General features: G+C 33.0%; 2 protein-coding genes and 1 non-coding gene across 13 annotated transcripts; 2 read left to right on the top strand and 1 right to left on the bottom strand.

Annotated features, from left to right (window-relative positions):
• The first annotated feature begins 8064 nt into the window (after positions 1–8064).
• Positions 8065–11277, top strand: LOC145009114 (transcription factor MYB30-like). Of its 11 annotated transcripts, XR_013663744.1 has the most exons (8): positions 8066–8225; positions 8375–8608; positions 8691–8896; positions 8983–9140; positions 9323–9454; positions 9670–9728; positions 10661–10751; positions 10903–11277. XR_013663744.1 is itself a non-coding variant. In XM_078967774.1 (6 exons), exons 3-5 carry the CDS (start codon positions 9074–9076, stop codon positions 9711–9713), a joined length of 243 nt encoding a protein of 80 aa, XP_078823900.1. In that variant the 5' UTR covers positions 8066–8608; positions 8691–8896; positions 8983–9073; the 3' UTR covers positions 9714–9728; positions 10903–11277. The 11 variants fall into 11 exon arrangements, 2 of the variants coding, with proteins under 2 accessions (XP_078823900.1, XP_078823901.1); XR_013663745.1 differs by having other exon boundaries at positions 8065–8608; positions 8691–8903; XR_013663746.1 differs by having other exon boundaries at positions 8065–8608; positions 8691–8909.
• Positions 11278–11572: 295 nt separating this feature from the next.
• TRNAK-CUU (transfer RNA lysine (anticodon CUU)) lies at positions 11573–11645 on the top strand. Its single transcript has one exon. It is a non-coding gene; the product is annotated as a tRNA-Lys (tRNA).
• Positions 11646–12030: 385 nt separating this feature from the next.
• LOC145011377 (Peptide-N4-(N-acetyl-beta-glucosaminyl)asparagine amidase A protein) lies at positions 12031–14124 on the bottom strand. Its single transcript, XM_078970086.1, has one exon. It carries the CDS (start codon positions 13985–13987, stop codon positions 12173–12175), a length of 1815 nt encoding a protein of 604 aa, XP_078826212.1. The 5' UTR covers positions 13988–14124; the 3' UTR covers positions 12031–12172.
• Between the last annotated feature and the right edge of the window lie 5029 nt (positions 14125–19153).

Below are 19153 nucleotides of genomic sequence, written 5' to 3'. Positions count from 1 at the left end.
AATGACGTATCTATATACATATATAAATATATAAATAGTATATATATATATATATATATATATATATATATATATATATATATATTCTAATAAATATGTTTAAAGTTTGTTATGAATGGATAAGATACAGTTCATATATATGTGCTTGTATATTTAAAATATTGTTTTGAAAATGCGTAATCTATTTGGATATACATTATCTTTTTATCTGCTAAATAATCAAAATTTATGTATTAATTTAATAAAAAAAAAAAGATTTTTCGGTTTTGGTTTGTTTAACATTGAAATGCATGGTGCTTTTTGAAACATATAAAATTATTTGAGTCATTTTTCTAAAATAACTTCCAGGGACAGGATGGTCAAAGGGACGCCAAAATAGCAATATAGATTGGTAACAAATACCAATTGATATTAACCAGAAAATTAGTTACTTTACATTTTCTAATGACCTACTTACTGTTACACCAACTTCGTTTATGTATACCTCAATATGAACTAAACATCTTATCAATATAACAATCTTAGAAATAACAAATTAATTTAACCATTAAAACTATTTTTTAGAAGCCAATATAAACATAATCCTCTATTTTAGTAATAACATCACAATATCATTTTTCCTGCAAAGGCTCTAATGTATTTTACTTTAAACAATCTTTAATTTATAGTTAGATTGACTCTATACTGAAACTACAACAATGTTATTTACGGTGAAAAATCAAGAAATAGCAATGATAATCATAAAAAAAACAACTTAAAATAACAACATTAGAAAATATCAAACTTTATTTAAACAATCTAGGGAAGGAAAAAACATAAAATTTGCACCTTAGAAAACAATTATAATAAAAAAAACTTAGGTGTCCACCAACTTCATTTATTTATACCTTAATATGAACTAAACATCTTATCAATATAACAATTTTAGAAATAACAGATTAATTTGACCATTAAAACTATTTTTTAGAAGCCAATATAAACATAATCCTCTATTTTAGTAATAACATCACAATATCATTTTTCCTGCAAAGCTCTAATGTATTTTACTTTAAACAATCTTCAATCTATTTTTTTCAGTTATATTGGCTCTATACTAAAACTACAACAATGTTATTTACGGTGAAAAATCAAGAAATAGCAATGATAATCATAAAAAAAACAACTTAAAATAACAACATTAGAAAATGTCAAACTTTATTTAAACAATCTAGGGAAGGAAAAAACATAAAATTTGCGCCTTAGAAAACAATTATAATAAAAAAAATTAGGTGTCCACAAATATTGGATCGTCTTCCTCGTCACGGAGCTGATAACCCTTGCTTCGCGTACGAATCGTGACTCGGGGTTTCTTGATTGGTCGTTTAACCATTGTTGAATCGGCTGTATCAGTTGTTTCCTTTGCTTCATCATTCTTATGTTCATCTTTAGAATCATTCTTATGTTCATCTTTAGAACTTGAAATATCAATAACTTCGTCCCATTTCCAATTTGCCAAAGCCAACTCTCTTTTCTTTTGTTTTGCAACATTCCATTCATGCAACACAAGTTTAAAACATTCAACTTGTTCGTTAACCTCATCATCGGTAAAAATCCTCATTTTATCTCTTAGGTGTATTAATATTGGTGTTAAAAAGTGAGTATTACTAAAGCTTAACTGAGACTATTTATAACTCATTTTCCCGCTAAAGCTTAACTGAGACTATTTATCTAAAGTTTGAATTTCAAGTTTTGCAATTAGTTTGGAAAATTAACAAATATGTTGGTTATAGTAATATTTTAGTGAACAAAATTTGATTTTCAAGTTTTGTAATTTGTTTGGATAGATAAATATGATCAGATTTTAAATTTTAAATATTTATTATACTTAGTTTGGATAAATAAAAAGGATAAGAGTAATATTTGAAAATATGTTGATTTGGAGGGTAAGAAAAAGTCAACATAAATTATAACCATCGTAATAATAGTTATATCCATTATCTAAAGTTTGAATGTCAAGTTTTATAGATAGTTTGGATAGATAAATATGATTAAATTTTAAATTTTAAATATTATAATTAGTTTGGATAAATTAAAAGGATCAGAGTAATATTTGAATATATATGTTGTTTTGGAAGGTAAGAAAAAATCAAGATAAATTATAACTATCGTATTAATAGCTATATCCATTATCTAAAATTTAGAAATGAAATTATTTAAACTTTTTAGTACCTCATCGTGGATTAGTCAATATATTATTTTAACAAATTTTAATGGGAATGACGGGATTTGTTCTTATCTTATTTTATAGCTCATTTTTACCACATATGACCCTAAGGTTATTGAAATGCATTTTCTGTTCACTTTTTAAAATAAAATTCGCAGATAATAAAAGATACTTCAAGTATTAGGGATAGTATCGTGCTTTAGCGGGAAAATGAGTTATAAAGAGTCTCAATTAAGCTTTACTAATACTTACTTTTTAACATCAATATTAATACACCTAAGAGCTAACATGAGGATTTTTACCGATGATGAGGTTAACAAACAAGTTTAATGTTTTAATGATTTAAAACTTTTAAGTTTATAAATCTTAGTTTCTTTGTCTGATTATTATATTTATGTCATTTAGTTATCTTCTTTCTGTTTATTAGATACTTATAAATAGTAAAACAAATAATCTACCAAATAAAATTTACAATATCATTTAAATATAAATCAATCAATATGCATTCTTTCAATTATTGAAAACAACTATTAAAACATGAAAGAAATATTTACCGAAAAAAACTAATGAAAATTTAAAATAAATATATATTAACAAAAAACACAAATTGTTAAAACATTACTTCAAGTATTAAAAAGAATATAAAGATATATTTTCATGAGTTCTTATGAAATTATTTATGATTATGAAATATTGTCTTGTTGAGTCTGTTTATGAGGTTACCGAAACAATAAGAAATAAACAAATATAATATGGAAAAGTATGATTCAAAAACCATAAATTCAATAATAATCATAAGAGAAAACATAAAATCCCAATATCCTAGTAGCTAAAAGCATATAGTACTAAATATAAAATACCAAATTTACGACTTGAATGTACTACAAAAAGTCATTCAAATTATTGATAAAATAAAATTGACGATCTTTCTTGTTAGGCTCATTCTTCATCCGGCCAAGCCACATCAGCTCCTGTTGGAATATGTACATCATTTCCAACTGGATTTTGCTGGATCACACCTACATCATCTTCAGCCTGACGTGGCGCATCAGATTCTTGTATTGGTTGGTTCATAGCTACAGGTGACTCCAACCAATTTCTGCAAAAGGTAATTTAAATATAATATTAATAAACACCTACATTTTAAAAACAATAGAAATATTTCAAAATTTAGCATTAAAGTGATTAAAATTCAAGAATATAATATATAAACTAAGTTACTTTTATGAAATTATGAAATAATTGTTTAAATACAAATGATAATATCATGACATACCCGTAATCTTCGTCATCCGGTAGATGACGAAGCTTAAAGAACCTGTTTCGGGACTGGATCGTGAGTCGGGGGATTTTGAACGGTTTTACTGAATCAGTTGTATCTGTTGTATCAACTTCATTAGTCAACTGATGTTGATTATCAACACTTACAAGATCAATAACTTCATTCCATTTCCAAGATTCAAGTACTAAATCACGTTTTTTCTTTCTTTGGAGATAATGTTGTTTTTCACCAGATTCATGTTTTGTTGTATCCACATCATTCTTAAAGGCCTGCATGAAGGCTGTCAAGAAAGTTAACATTATTAATTAATATAAGTAAACATAACTTCAAAATGAAACCCAAAACAATAAAGAATAGATGAACATACTTGTTGATAGTTGGAATTTTCAATTTGACTGAGAAATGGTTGGCATTTGGCGGCATTAGTATATATAATGGTATTCTTGATAAACTTTGTTTGTTCTTAAGGGAGAAAATAGGTATCGTTTAAATTTTAAATTTTAAATCCCAATCCTAATCTTGTTTGTCACATGTCATTAAATCCATCAGCCTCCAATCCACTTTTCCCGCCTAAACTATATTAATGCATTTCAATAAATTCCATTCGCAACTGATATATCTGATTTTTCATGTATTTAATCTGAAAATTAACAAATATGTTGGTTATAGTAATATTTTAGTGAATAAAGTTTGATTTTCAAGTTTTGTAATTAGTTTGGATAGATAAATATGATCAGATTTTAAATGTTAAATATTATACTTAGTTTGGATAAATAAAAAGGATAAGAGTAGTATTTGAAAATATGTTGTTTTGGAGGGTAAGAAAAAGTCAACATAAATTATAACTATCGTAATAATAGTTATATCCATTATCTGAAGTTTGAATTTCAAGTTTTATAGATAGTTTGGATAGATAAATATGATTAAATTTTAAATTTTAAATATTATAATTTGTTTGGATAAATTAAAAGGATCAGAGTAATATTTGAATATATATGTTGTTTTGGAAGGTAAGAAAAAGTCAAGATAAATTATAACTATCGTATTAATAGCTATATCTATTATATAAAGTTTGAATTTCAAGTTTTGCAATTAGTTTGGAAAATGTTATTTTCTGCACGTTTCGTATTTCTAGTCTTACATCATATTTCAAAATGTTTTTTTTTCATATTCTTTTCTCAAGTTACTAATATTTTGAAACAGGAAATACCTTTTTAAAAGTCATATGTGGAAGTTTGACTAACAATCCAAGAATTCTTAGGTAAATTAGGTCTAATATTTTCAAGTTTTGTAATTAATAGCAATCCATATTTAAAATACCGCCAACAGAAAAAACTTATGATGTTATAATTAGTTATATATATTATCTTTATAATATCCATTATCTAAAGTTTGAAATTCAAGTATTTTAAAGTAATATTATGGTAATGTACTTTCAATACAATGGTTTATTATCATAAAACAAATTGAACTTGAATATAATAAATGACAAACAACTACATAGATAAAAATGAAAGTACAACGATTAAAACAAAAAATGGGTGTTATAATAATCAACCAATACAAAGTAAATTGCTATTATTTAAATCTAAACCTTCATATTGATGCCACAATGAACAACCTTATCTATGATTCTAATTTATATTAGATTATTGGGGTGTTAAGGTCTTCATCTAACTTTTTGTATTCACCCAAGAGTAAGCCATTGGTGTCGACTATCATCCATTGGCCATAAGTAATCCACCATTTTTGTTGTTCATTATCTTTATAATATCCATTATCTAAAGTTTGAAATTCAAGTATTTTAAAGTAATATTATGGTAATGTACTTTCAATACAATGGTTTATTATCATAAAACAAATTGAACTTGAATATAATAAATGACAAACAACTACATAAATAAAAATGAAAGTACAACGATTAAAACAAAAAATGGGTGTTATAATAATCAACCGATACAAAGTAAATTGCTATTATTTAAATCTAAACCTTCATATTGATGCCACAATAAACAACCTTATCTATGATTCTAATTTATATTAGATTATTGGGGTGTTAAGGTCTTCATCTAATTTTTTGTATTCACCCAAGAGTAAGCCATTGGTGTCGACTATCATCCATTGGCCATAAGTAATCCACCATTTCTGTTGTTCATTCATAACTTTATCATTTGAATGAATAATATCTTCTTGTTCCAATGGTAAGGGTAATTTTGGAATTTTTGTATGCATGAGCACACTAAATTTGCATTCTTCACATAACCAATCATGTTTGGGTACTTGATCTATAATGTCCTGCATACAATATGTGTGTTCAACACCATCCTTGCATCTACTACATATAGCAAGTAAATGCTCATAGCCTACATCTCCACAAATATCACACAAGTGGGCATCAACAACCTTAACATCCATTACAGTGTTGATCTAACCTCCTAAAAAACAAAAATTATGTACATAGAAAATACATGGTGTTTCAAAAATGCAAATGAAAGTATTATATACCGTTTTTTTTGTCTTACATTATATTAGATAAAGTTTTGTACAATATTATGTTATATTAAGATATTTTTTTTGATTTACCTGATTGGACTTGAAATTTATTATTTTATGCAGGAATATAAGCTGGATTGCTAGTTTCTTCAGGATCTGTAAACACAAAACACACACACACACACAAACAACATTATATTAGATACGGTTAAAGTTTTGTATAATATTATGTTATATTTGATTTACCTGATTGGACCTGAAATTTATTATTTTATGCAGGAATATAAGCTGGATTGCTAGTTTATTCAGTATCTGTAACACACACACACACAAGACTATATTAGGTACGATTAAAGTTTTATACAATATTATGTTATATTAAGATAAATTTTTTTGATTTACCTGATCGGACCTGAAATTCATTATTTTATGCAGGAATATAAAGCTGGATTGCTATTTTCTCCAAGATCTGTAAACACAAAACACACCATGTATTGTTGGCTGTTTCGTGTCCTATAGAAAAAAAAAACAATTAAAGAGACTGAATATATTTGATAAATTAGGGTTTTAGATGCTTGATATAAATAGGTAGGTAGAGATATCGGAAAAACTAACAAAATTTTGATTTCAAATTTTTTTTTTGTCAAGTTTATAATATTTTCCTATGAATTAGGTTTTGATTGTTTCATTCATTACCAGGTTAAAAACAAATGAATTGAGTAAATGTTGACCAGATAAGCCACGATGCTCAATTTAATGCATCACTTTATTGTTTAAGTTGGATAAAGGCTTGTACCTCTTAATTTTCAGCCTTTGACCAAATATGTATATTAACAATTATGTAAATAATAAAATGAACATTAGCCAAAAAAAATGTCATATTTATTTTATTGTATTCATACTTACGTTACGATCAATCAACCAAATAAGGACTCGGTTATTTTCAACGTCGTCCCACACATATAAAACCCGAACAACTAATATGTTCCACCATATGTAAACGCTTTGCAATGTCGAAAAGTTTTGAACAGTAAAATAATCATCCATCACTAAAATATTTTTCAATTAAAGTTATATTTCACATAACAATTTCTTATATTTTGTTTAACAAAATAAATCATCAACTTATTGAAAATAATAAAAATTTAAATGTTTACATGTTTTATCATATATATATATATATATATATATATATATATATATATATATATATATATATATATATATATTATCATATGGAAGACAATAAAATAAATAGTAAAAAAACGCTTCTTGAAAATACAAATGAGTTATGGAAAAGTTGGATCGGTATTTAAAAACCAAATAAAATCAATTCATTATATATTTTAAACATTCTTCGGAATAAATACATTCATACATTTAATATGGTAAATAGATTTTTATTTTTAGGAAAATAAAGTTATGACTTCCTTTTTCTAACGACACTCTCCTTCCTTTGTGTAACCCTAAAGATGCCGACACACTCCTTTCTTTGTCTAACCCTAAAGAAGCCGACACTCATCTACCACTCTTTCTCTTACAAACACATATACTCTTTCTCATAATTGATAACCTCCTACAAACTGAAGAAGAGATATGTCGTCCTTAGATGATCCGTTTAACATTCAAACGCAACATCCACGCGTACAACCTTCATCAATAGAAACCATTAGCGACCACCACAACCACCGAATCCTTCTGATATACAACCCCTATCCCTCATCTAGATCTACACGACGATTGGAGAAACTCAACTGGGTTATGTTGAGGATGTGTCAGTTCTTATTGGTTGCTGCTTCTCTTGTTGTTGAAACGCGATGCTCAATTTAATGCATCACTTTATTGTTTAAGTTGGATAAAGGCTTGTACCTCTTAATTTTCAGCCTTTGACCAAATATGTATATTAAGGTATATATATATATATATATTGAAAAATTTCAACAGTTTGTTGAAATTTATCCAAGTTTGGCCCGTGTATTGTTGTTGCCTATTATGTGGCTGGTGTATTTGATTTGGAGGGGGTATTTTGTAAAATTTTCTTTGTTCCCAATTCAACAGTTCTTACATCATTGCTACGTGTTATATGTTTATATCCCACCTCCCACTGCTACCAATTACAAATCGACATGAACCGCCTCATCTAATTTATCTCTCCAACACCCTCCGTCTACCTCTAAACCGTCCACCCACCGCCTCTAACCCTCCATCTCTCTCTAAAATACGCTCCGCCTTCCAAATCATCTTCCAGTACGTTCCACCGATCCCTTTTTCCTCTGAATCCAATCTGATTAAATTCAATCTCTGTTTATTCTCTATCAAATCCCTCCTTCATTTTGAGAGTAACAACCATTGATTTTGGGTCGGTTCACTCTATCTCTTCCGTTTTAATTTCTCAGAATGAAGATCATGGAACAGAAGGCCTAAGCAATACCGACAATACCGCCGCCGCCGCAGGTATCAGCGTTCGATTCCATTGTCAATTGCCATCGCCTCTCAGAATCTATATAAGTGAAAATCGGAGACTCTTGAAGATGAAGCCCTACGTCTGAATCTGTAAGCGACCTGAAGGAAACTCAGATGGAAGCAAGTTTTTTTTTTTGGATTTGAAATTAAGCTGCAGTTCTATTTGGGTAAGACTTCAACTTCATGGCTTTCTTGGTTTCTTCCCCTCCATCTCCCTCTAAAAACGAGCTCTGCTGGTCCAAGTTGCAGTCCATCGCAGGAACTACCGAAAGAAAGCAATGATTTTGCCCATGTTGCAGCCCATCGCAGAAAGTACTGGAAGACAGCAAGGATTTTTGTCGTTGATGAGGTAATTTAAAGTTTTTAAATTTCTATTGGTCGTTGTTTGCTTGGCATGTTGAAGATCATGACTTCCATAGCTTGAATTATATGCATTTGGGTGCTTCGAAAACCTGGTGAGTTGTAAGTGTAAGCAAACAGCTACCCAATCCATAAAAATCAACTTTACAGTGTGTGTAAAATGCTGTGAATTGTTTTTCAGATTGGAGGGGTAAAATGGTCATTATTTTGTCATTCAGCCAGTTTATCAAGTCTACAAAAGAAACAAACTTTATATATCGACGGTGCTTCTGATGCTTCTATCCGCCGTGACTTCTGTCTATGTTCGTTCTTCTTTAAAATCGAAGGGAGGCGTTCAAGGTAGAGTCGCACGGAGGTGTTGTGGTGTTCGAGATGGAGACGCCGGCCTCTTCTGATTTCGACATCTACACTCTGGAACATTTCTCCCCCTCAAACCCTCTTTCAATTTTCCTAATCTATCTTCTTTTCCTTCAGTTCATATATACGATTTTGTTCCACTAATTTACACTTCTCAATTGCAGGTCACCCCTTTATTAAGCTTATTACAGAGGATTCTTTCTTCTACCGCCGGACTCCTGAAGAAGATGAGAAACTCTTGGCATACATTCAAGAACATGGTCATGGAAGCTGGAGAGCTTTGCCTTCAAAAGCTGGTACGTATGAACTAATAATCTCATATTCTTTTATGAATTGGTCATTGAAATTATAATAGAAACTGTGTTCTTGCTTATGATATTCAACAAAATTACACATACTATGAAATGCATCCCCTAGAGTTGACAGAAAGTGAATTTATTGTTTCAAATGAATGCTTCTTATGATTACTGGCATAGGAAGAAGCACTTATGTTTCGACAATTTGTTGTTAGGTAAGACAACAAACAACTTGAACAGAGAATCAGGCCTTATTTAAGATGAGGTTCTTCTGGTAATTTCCACTTTCTATACTCTTTCTTATACATAATTAACAATATGAAAACTAAATCATTTGTATGATGTTATCTTTTTGTAGTATGAAAGGGTAAAATGGTCACTGTCCGAATATAACATCAAAACATTTCTTTCTATTTATAAAAGAAACTCAATATATAACTAAATTTTTTTAAATTACATGATTTTATTATTCAATTCCACATTTAGCTTGATCTAATATACTTATGTGGATTCCTACCAGCTGACCTTATTTTAGACTTCTAACTCTCAACATGGAAACATCCATCAACCTTTTTTTTTTTTAATAAAAGAGAGTAATTTTTCCCATTTTTAGGTATAGGGGTAAAGTGGTCACTTTTTAATTAAAGTTGGGATAGAGTTAATTCAGATATTGCTTTATCTCACATATGAAGTTGGTGTTGCTTTATTTTTTCTTCTATGTAATTTGTTATCTATCAACATTATGAATTTAATTATTTCTTATTGTCAAGGGTAAATTCATTTCTTTTTTCATTTAGACTTATAAATCCATTTCAATCAGAAGGAAGATAGGACATATGTTTGGCTTTGATAGGCCCTGAAGTAAATAATTGTTGTTCTCACTATTCCTAAGGTGAATTCAAAGAAACATTTATCTTTTCACCGGGGTCCAAATCGAGAAATTGGTCAGTACCAAAACTCAAAATATTGGGTTAATCCCACTTACACAAATGACAGATCCAAGTTTGTAACTACGGATAAACCGTATAGATTTGAATAAAAATGTAATTTCATAAGTGGTGGCTTTCTTGCATACTCCTTTTATGGATGATGCCTTTAAGAGTTTGGTGAACACTATCATTATGAGATGGTTTGAGATGTTGAAGGGTCGCTAATATAATTACACATTTTTTGTGGCATGACATTTATGATTTTATATGAGAGGAGATGCAACGAAAACTGGACCAGTGGGCCGAAGCATTGCAAGAATTGCACAAGGAACGAAAATGATTGGAGAAGGCGGATGTGAGTTTTAAGGGTAGCTCACCTACCTGATGTTATTTATTCTGCTTCTGCACTTTTAGGATAGCTCACATAAACCTTGATATTCTATTAGTCATATTAAGTTATTTAAGATCCATATTTTGTAACTGAATTTCTGAGATAGGCTTTTTTGTTTTGATTTTCAGGATCATGTTTGAGGAACACTTTGTGAAAACCACACAAGCAATTGAAGAAGAAAAGATTCAGAAATAAAGTTAATTCGATCTTTGGAAGTCATATTCATCCACAAACATCATCAGCAAATGACTATAGTTGCACACAACAGTAACAACTTCCAACCCCCGCAACAGAAGATCATTCAAGACGAGAACATGAGTGCAGCAACAAACATCTACAGGAAGATCATTTAAGACCACCAAGCACCATGATGACGCATACCACTCCCAACACTTTTGTAATCAAATGTCCTGTAGTCATCATTTAATGAATGGACACTTTTGTAATCGAATATCTTATAAGGATCCACTAATGAATGATAAATTTTGATCGTTATCCTATAATATATTTATCTACTCTATAAACAGATTCTTTATATGTTAAAATAGATACGAAGCCAAAACTTCCAACTGATATCACATGAGCACATCAGGTGCCTCTGCCCAATCTAGTTTTGTATTATTTATTAGATATATAAAATTTTATAAATTAGAATCAAGTTTTAATTTACATATAAATGCATATATAGATAGGTATGGCGAAAGGTGATTCAATCTCTCAAATGATTAAATTTGAAGTTTATGAACTTGGATTAACAGCATTCGTAATTTTATTATCCAAAAACGAATTTAACAAGAAGCCCGTCTAGCTCAGTTGGTAGAGCGCAAGGCTCTTAACCTTGTGGTCGTGGGTTCGAGCCCCACGGTGGGCGAGATTATATTTTTACTATTCGGTTGTCAACAGTGTTATTAAAAATGACACAAGTCTAAATTTTATTTTGAAAATCATGTTGATTTTATTACCTTATGTTTTTTTTTTTTTGGAAATGTGACTACTTATTCTATTAACCAATTTTAAAACACTATACGTTTTTTAATAAAAAATACCTTTAATTACATTGCTGGTTTCATCATAATATTTTTTTAATCATCCAAATAAACTGTAAAAAGGTCACCAAAATACCTACACAATCAATTATCAAATCACCCCCATTCAACTTCAAATGAACAGATATAATCTTTTGCTTATAACATCAATTATTTAAACCATAAGAAAACTTAAACTGTTTATTTTGCCATAAAAACAGGCTAAGTCAATTATTTAAAACCATACATAGAGTTTTTATTCCAAACATATAACTAAAGCTAAATGCCTCAAAACTATCGCAGCTTATTTATACAAATTTTACATAAACACAACTAAACTAAACTAAACTAAACAATACCAGTGGAATGAGAACTAAGCTTCACAAGTGAAGAACGTTTGATCCCCAACAACATCACCATCCACCACACCAACATTTCGAGAATAACAACCAAATTCATCCTGGTAATTGTAGTTCTGATGATTATCGGTTGAACCTGATAGAACAGAATTACCCATAACCACCATCGAACCATTACAATTCTGTTTGTGACTCAAAACCCTAGAACTGTTCTCACCATAAAAACTCTCACTTCTTTCTTGCTCCACCTTCGTGATCATCAAAGAGGTGTCTTTATCTACTCCAGGCTGAGTATCCATGGAGATCTTCAGAGGGTAATCTATTTTTACTTCTAAACTTCCAATCATTTGACCCATCTCATTTGTGATTTTGATTTTCGTTTTCCTTTTGATCTGTTGGTCGAGTTCTTTCTTCGTTCCCTCTGATTTGAACCTGAGCTTGCTCTTGAATTTGGTTTTTTCGGTACATTGGGTTTTCAGATTGCCGAAGCTTGAATTTACCCATCCGGTAGCTTGACTACTCCTTTCTCCTTCTACTTCGAATTCTCCATCAAGGAGTACGAACTCAGATTTGCGTTGGATCTCCATTGATGGGACTTTATACTTCACAGTTTCAGCGTTTACATCTGTATGATCCAACCAGAGATGTAGATTTGCATCGATAAGCCAAAAGGAGATACCATCAACAACCTGAAGCCCGATTGAATGTTTTTTGTTATCTAAAAGAATCCCTAGAAATGGAGTTAAATCGATATCATAAGTAGGAAGATCAAAAGCTCCAATGGAGACAACCGGCTCCCAAAACAGAGGATTGATTCCACCGGTGAATATCACCGGGAAAGGAATCACTGATCCGACTAAATGACCGTCAATCGTCACCAATACTTCACGGTATGCCCCGTGAGCTCTTCCGGTGACCAAATGGTTGGTTTCTACATACGAATCTGAAGGATTCATGTACCAGAATTCATCGTCTCCATGAAACGAAACATACAATTCAAGCACCGCTTTGTAAGTCTTCAGAGAAATTTGAAGATTTGTCGTTTGGATATGAAATTCATCTTGAATTCTAAACCAAAACCCCTCATCAAGAGCACCTGATATCGGCAGAACCAAATCTGCTGGCTTATTATACGGATACAACGAATTTAAAACTCGACCGATCTCTAAATTATTCTCATTTTCATGTGAATTAACAGAAATCAATTTTCTATTGAACGAGTTAGCTCCTGATTCTCCCGGAACGATAGATAATGGAACCCTAGCGACTTTATCGGAGTAATAGAGGAAAGATATATTAACGTGGTAAACGCCGGTGAATTCGTCGTTAACAATGTTTTCGAGCATAACGGCGAGGGTGAGATTGGGCTGAGAAATAATCGAAGAATACCTAGTCACATCCTTCCGAACACTCCAGAAAATACCATCTTCAGTCGGCTGAGCAGTACTCGTACGCAACAACTCTACTCCATCAATCCAGACTCCGGCGATACGGTCGTACTGCTCACCTTTACATTCAGCTCGGAATTCAAGTACGGCAAGGGACCATTCACATGTCGCCGGAGGCGGGGTGTAGCTAACTGTGACAGGTGGACTGCCGTAGGTGTATCCGAAGCTGTGATTGAGTACGCTGACGGAGCATGCCGGAGTAATGTCGTCGGTGGGAAGTGGGTGTGTGACTTCGAAGTACTGTTGAGGTGCGGCATCAATTCTCTGATTACTGAAAGTTTTTGTCGATGATCTGAGAAAATGTGGCTGTGATGATGAGGATTGAATTGGAATGGCGAAGAAGAGAGGGAGGAAGAGGAGAAGGAGGTCCAGGATCTTCATAGTTTTTGTTTTTGTAAATTTTGATAAGAATTTGAAATTTTGGGGGTTTATAAAGAAGAGTGTTACTGTTCAGTGTGAGGAGACTGCGAAGCTTCCTCGTATCCTCGTTAAGGGCATGGGATGTAAATCTGGGAGCATTTAGGGATTGGACTTTTCGTTAAGTAGGTGATTCTTCTACATCAAATTTTGATTCATCGAATGTAATTTATATCTATTACCAATTATGTCGAGAGAGAACGATTTTTTTTTCTTTTGGAACCTGTAAATATTATTATAAGAAAATAAAACAACCCATGCCTAGCAAACAAATAGACGAGGGAGAAAAAAGAGGTGCAAAGGACATATTTTACTTACAAAAAAACGGGGAATACATACCAATCTACTCAATTACTTGAATATTTAGGGCTCCAGTCATTAATCCAAATATAAACCAAGGATTTGATGTTATCATGATATCATCGACCTTAGTTGAAGAGATGAATTGATTTTTTAGCACTATGTGGTTTCTTGTCTTCCATAACCACCATAGAATACTATAATAAAAAAAAAATACTCACTAAAATCTTTCTTTGTTTAGGGCAATGACCCTAGTTTGCAGTGAAATCCAAGATCTCATCCACCTTATCAAAATTAGTAACAAGGATGGTGCACCACCTCATAATCCATTCCCAAATAGTAGTTGCAAAAGAGCATGAGGATAAGATGTGATCACCAGACCACAAAAATCACATACACTTGTTCTAATAGAAATACCTCGATGTTGCAACACTACAGATGAGGGATTTATTTAACCCATATAAACTTGTCATCATATGAGGTAGGGGGTTGTAGTCAACCCTTTGGTCGAGGACTTCCATGACATTCATATCACTTGGTGTTATACAACAAGTCCAACAAAATCAAGAGTAAGCAAGGTTGGAAATTTCCAATAATCGGGGATAAAGCAGCTAGCTCATGGGAGTACATATTAGTGGACACCTTTGATATCTAATTTTAACTCTTTCCTCCACCGAACATCTTTTCACATTTTCCATTTGAAAGAAATTAGGAAACAAGTTTTTGAGTGGTTCAGTCCCAATCCAATTATCCAACCATAAGAGGGTATAATTTCCATATATGACTTGTTTCTTAAAGATTTGATCCGGAGGGATATTGAGTTTAAGTAAGATATTTTTTATGTTGGCAATGTTATTCCATAGTCCAGGAGTAGATTTTAATGATCATCCAGATTTTTTACAAAGGTTGTGAATTCCTTTTATAACATGACTCCGTAGTGAGGAAGAATCAACCTTTATACGCCACCACCATTTAACTATGAGAGCGATGTGTAAACGGATAAGTTAAGAGATAAGATTATTCAAATGTATTGTTGTAGCTATCAGATCCCACTGTTTAGGATCTGATATTTATCTCTTATTGTGTAACATGTTATATATATATATATATATATATATATATATATATATATATATATATATATATATATATATATATAATGTACAACCCTACAGGGGATTAACACGGCCAATTACTTTCTTAAATTGGTATCAAAGCCATCCCTAGGGCTTGTCAAATTTCTCTCCATCTTCCGGCTTTCTGATCCTCTCTATCAAATTCACCTTCACCATGTCTTCAATAAACTCCTCCAAGATTGCCACTGCCATTTCATGCAAACTTACTCGAACCAATTTTCTCCTATGGAAAGCTTAAGTCATCCCCATATTGCGAGGTGTCCAACTGTTCGGATACCTTGATGGTACCACACCCAAACCCACTACGAAAATAACCTCAGGAACAGGTGCAGATGCCAGGAAAATTGACAACCCCCAATGTGCTGAATGGGTTGTTCAAGACTAAGCGATTATCGGTGCTCTTCTGTCCTCCGTGACAGAAGAAGTGCTTGCCCAAATCACAAGATTTTCAAATACATCCTACGAACTCTGGATGTCCCTCCACAATATGTTTTCAGCCCAACATCGTGGCAACTATATTCAAATACGCACCCAACTCTCCACAACTAAGAAAGGAGATATGACAGCCTCTGAATATTATCACAAAATGACCAGCCTTGCAGATACTATGGCAAATATTGGTCACCCAATGACCGATGAAGAGGTCATTGGATACATTCTTGCTGGACTAGGGCCAAGTCATGGCGACCTCTTCACTGCAATCACAATGCTCAACAATCAACATATGGATACCCTACCTGACTTTTATCCATATCTGATTGCTCATGAAGCACAAGCTAGCACCATGAATAATACAACAAAATTCTCGACCTCTGCCAACAATGTGACTCGTAAAGACCAAAGCACCTCACGTCGGAACTCCAACAACAACTCCTACCATAACCAGCGAGGGAACTATCGAGGAGGAAGCAATCGTGGGCGTGGACGGGGAAGAGGCAGGGGAAATAGTGGCCCTCGATGTCAGGTATGTGGAATTCCAATTCACTCCGCTCCAAGCTGTAGGAACATATTAATCATGCATATCAGGCTGAGGAATACCGTGGAGGAAATAGTGCCAGCACCGGAACCTACATCAATGATCCTCACTGATATCTCGATATTGGAGCTACAGATCATTTAACAAATGATCTTGATCACCTCACGATGCAGGAACGCTATCAAGGAAAAGATCAAGTCCAAGTGGCAAATGGATCAGGTTTGCACATCTCTCATATTGGTCATTCTAAAATTTCTGGTTCAGGCAAACCACTCACTCTCACAAACATTCTTCGTGTTCCTAAAATTAATAAACACATCTTGTCTTCTTATAAACTTGTATATGATAATAATGTGTTTGTTGAAATTCACCCTGATGTTTTCTTTATTAAGGACAAGGTCACGAAGAAAATCCTACTCATAGGTAGAAGCAAGGGTGTTCTCTATCAAGTGCCAATTAGTTGTTCATATGTTCGATCTTCTCACCAGGCGTTCACAAGTTCTAGAGTATCTAAATCTCAATGGCATCAACGATTGGGTCATCCAAATTCAGCAGTAGTCAAATCCATTTTGAAGTCAAATAAGTTAGGTGTGTCTTTAGATAATAAACATTTGGTGTGTGATGCCTGTCAACAGTCTAAGAGGCATCAATTACCTTATAAAAACTTTGTTCATGTGTCATCTTTTCCACTTGAGTTGGTTCACACTGATGTTTGGGAACCGTCTCAAGTGTCTAGCGGTGGTTATAAATATTATGTTAGTTTTATTGATGATTTTAGTCGTTACACTTGGATTTATCTTATTAAACATAAGTCTGATGTTGAACAAATTTTTTATGATTTCCAACATCATGTTGAACGCCTCTTGAATGCAAAAATTCGCACCATCCAATCTAATAGGGGAGGTGAGTACCAAAAGCTCCATAAGTATTTTCAACAAATAGGAATCTCTCATCGTGTCTCATGCCCACATACCTCTCAACAAAATGGTATTGCGGAACATAAACATCGACATATAGTTGAAACAGGTTTGGCCTTATTAGCTCGTTCTTCACTCCCACTTCGTTTATGGGATAAAGCATTCCTTACTGCTTGCTACCTTATAAATCGCATGCCTAGTCCCACTATACATAATTCCACCCCCATTACAAAATTGCTTAATATAACACGTGATTACTCTTTTCTTCGCAATTTTGGGTGTGCATGTTGGCCAAGCCTGTGTAAATACAACCCACATAAGCTTGATTTTCGATACAAATTATGTGTTTTCATTGGATAGAGTTCCATGCATAAAGGGTATAAATGCCTTGACAAGAGTATCGGTCGAGCTTATATATCATGTGAAGTTATTTTTGATGAATCTAGATTTCCTTTCGCCACTTCCACAGACAGTCACACACCACCTTCTTCATCTGAAGTCGTGTCCTTTCCTCAAGTTGAACCAGAAATTACTAATGATCATATGAAGAGTTATGACCTATCTTTGCTATCTACTAATTCTAATGCAGTTGCAGCTTGACCTCCAGGTCAGGGGCTACCAAATCTTGGTGATTCTCCACAGCAACTGTCACCGCCAACTCTATCATCACCAATTCTCCCAACCACGTCTCCATCAGCAACCACCACCGAGACTCCGGTTTCCTTCATCCCGGCATCACCAACAGCCTCATCTCCTGCCTTGAGTGATCAATCCAAAACCCTTTGTCCTTCCTCAAGGGGTTGTTACTAGAGGACATGCTGGTATAACTCGGCCTCGAAAATTTACTGATGGGACTGTTCTTTATGATGCTACTAAGCGTGCCTTCATGGTTGTTTCCTCAACGCATCACATCGCTTCTTCTCACCCAGCATGGCGCAAAGCCATGGAAGCGGAATTCTTGGCACTTCTACACAATAACACATGGTCACTTGTGTCTCGTCCACCAGGTGTCAATATAGTGGGATGAAAATGGATTTTCAAGCTCAAGCAACATGCTAATGGTTCTCTTGATAAACATAAGGCTCGTCTTGTGGCACGTGGTTTTACTCATCAACATGGAGTGGACTATCATGACACCTTTATTCCTATTGTTAAACCAACCATGGTTCAATTAATTCTCTCCTTGGCGGTTTCTCGCAAATGGCCCCTACGACAGATTGATGTTAATAACACCTTTCTCCATGATTTTCTCAATGAAGAGGTCTATATGCAACAACCACCGGGGTTTTAGGATTCTACTCATCCTCATTATGTTTGCAAAAAGCGATATATGGGCTCAAGCAATCTCCTAGAGCTTGTTTTTCTCGTTTGAGTGATAAGCTTCATCAAATGGATTTTCGTTCGTCTAAAGCTGACACATCCCTGTTCATTTTTCATCATGGTAACACCATTCTTTATACGTTAATCTATGTTGATGATATTGTTATTACCGGATCTTCTCAACAACTCCTTGATAAACTAGTATGTGCTTTCTCTAGTTCGTTCCCTTTAAAGACCTTGGCAAACTAAATTATTTCCTTGGTCTTGAAGTACTTCACAATTTAGGGGGAATCACTCTTATGCAACAAAAGTATGCCCTAGATCTATTACATCGTGTTAACATGGAGAATTGAAAAAGTGTTTCAACCCCAATGTCGGTAATGGATAAATTATCTCATAATCATGGGAAGCCTCTTAATGGTGAATGTGCATCTAAGTATCGTACCATGGTTGGAGGATTGCAATATCTCACACTAACTAG

This window comes from Lactuca saligna, chromosome 8, assembly GCF_052625555.1.
Source record: "Lactuca saligna cultivar CGN05327 chromosome 8, ASM5262555v1, whole genome shotgun sequence".
NCBI lineage: Eukaryota > Viridiplantae > Streptophyta > Magnoliopsida > Asterales > Asteraceae > Lactuca > Lactuca saligna.
The sequence above is the reverse complement of the archived record's forward strand: the minus strand, read 5'-3'. Positions and strand labels throughout refer to the sequence as shown.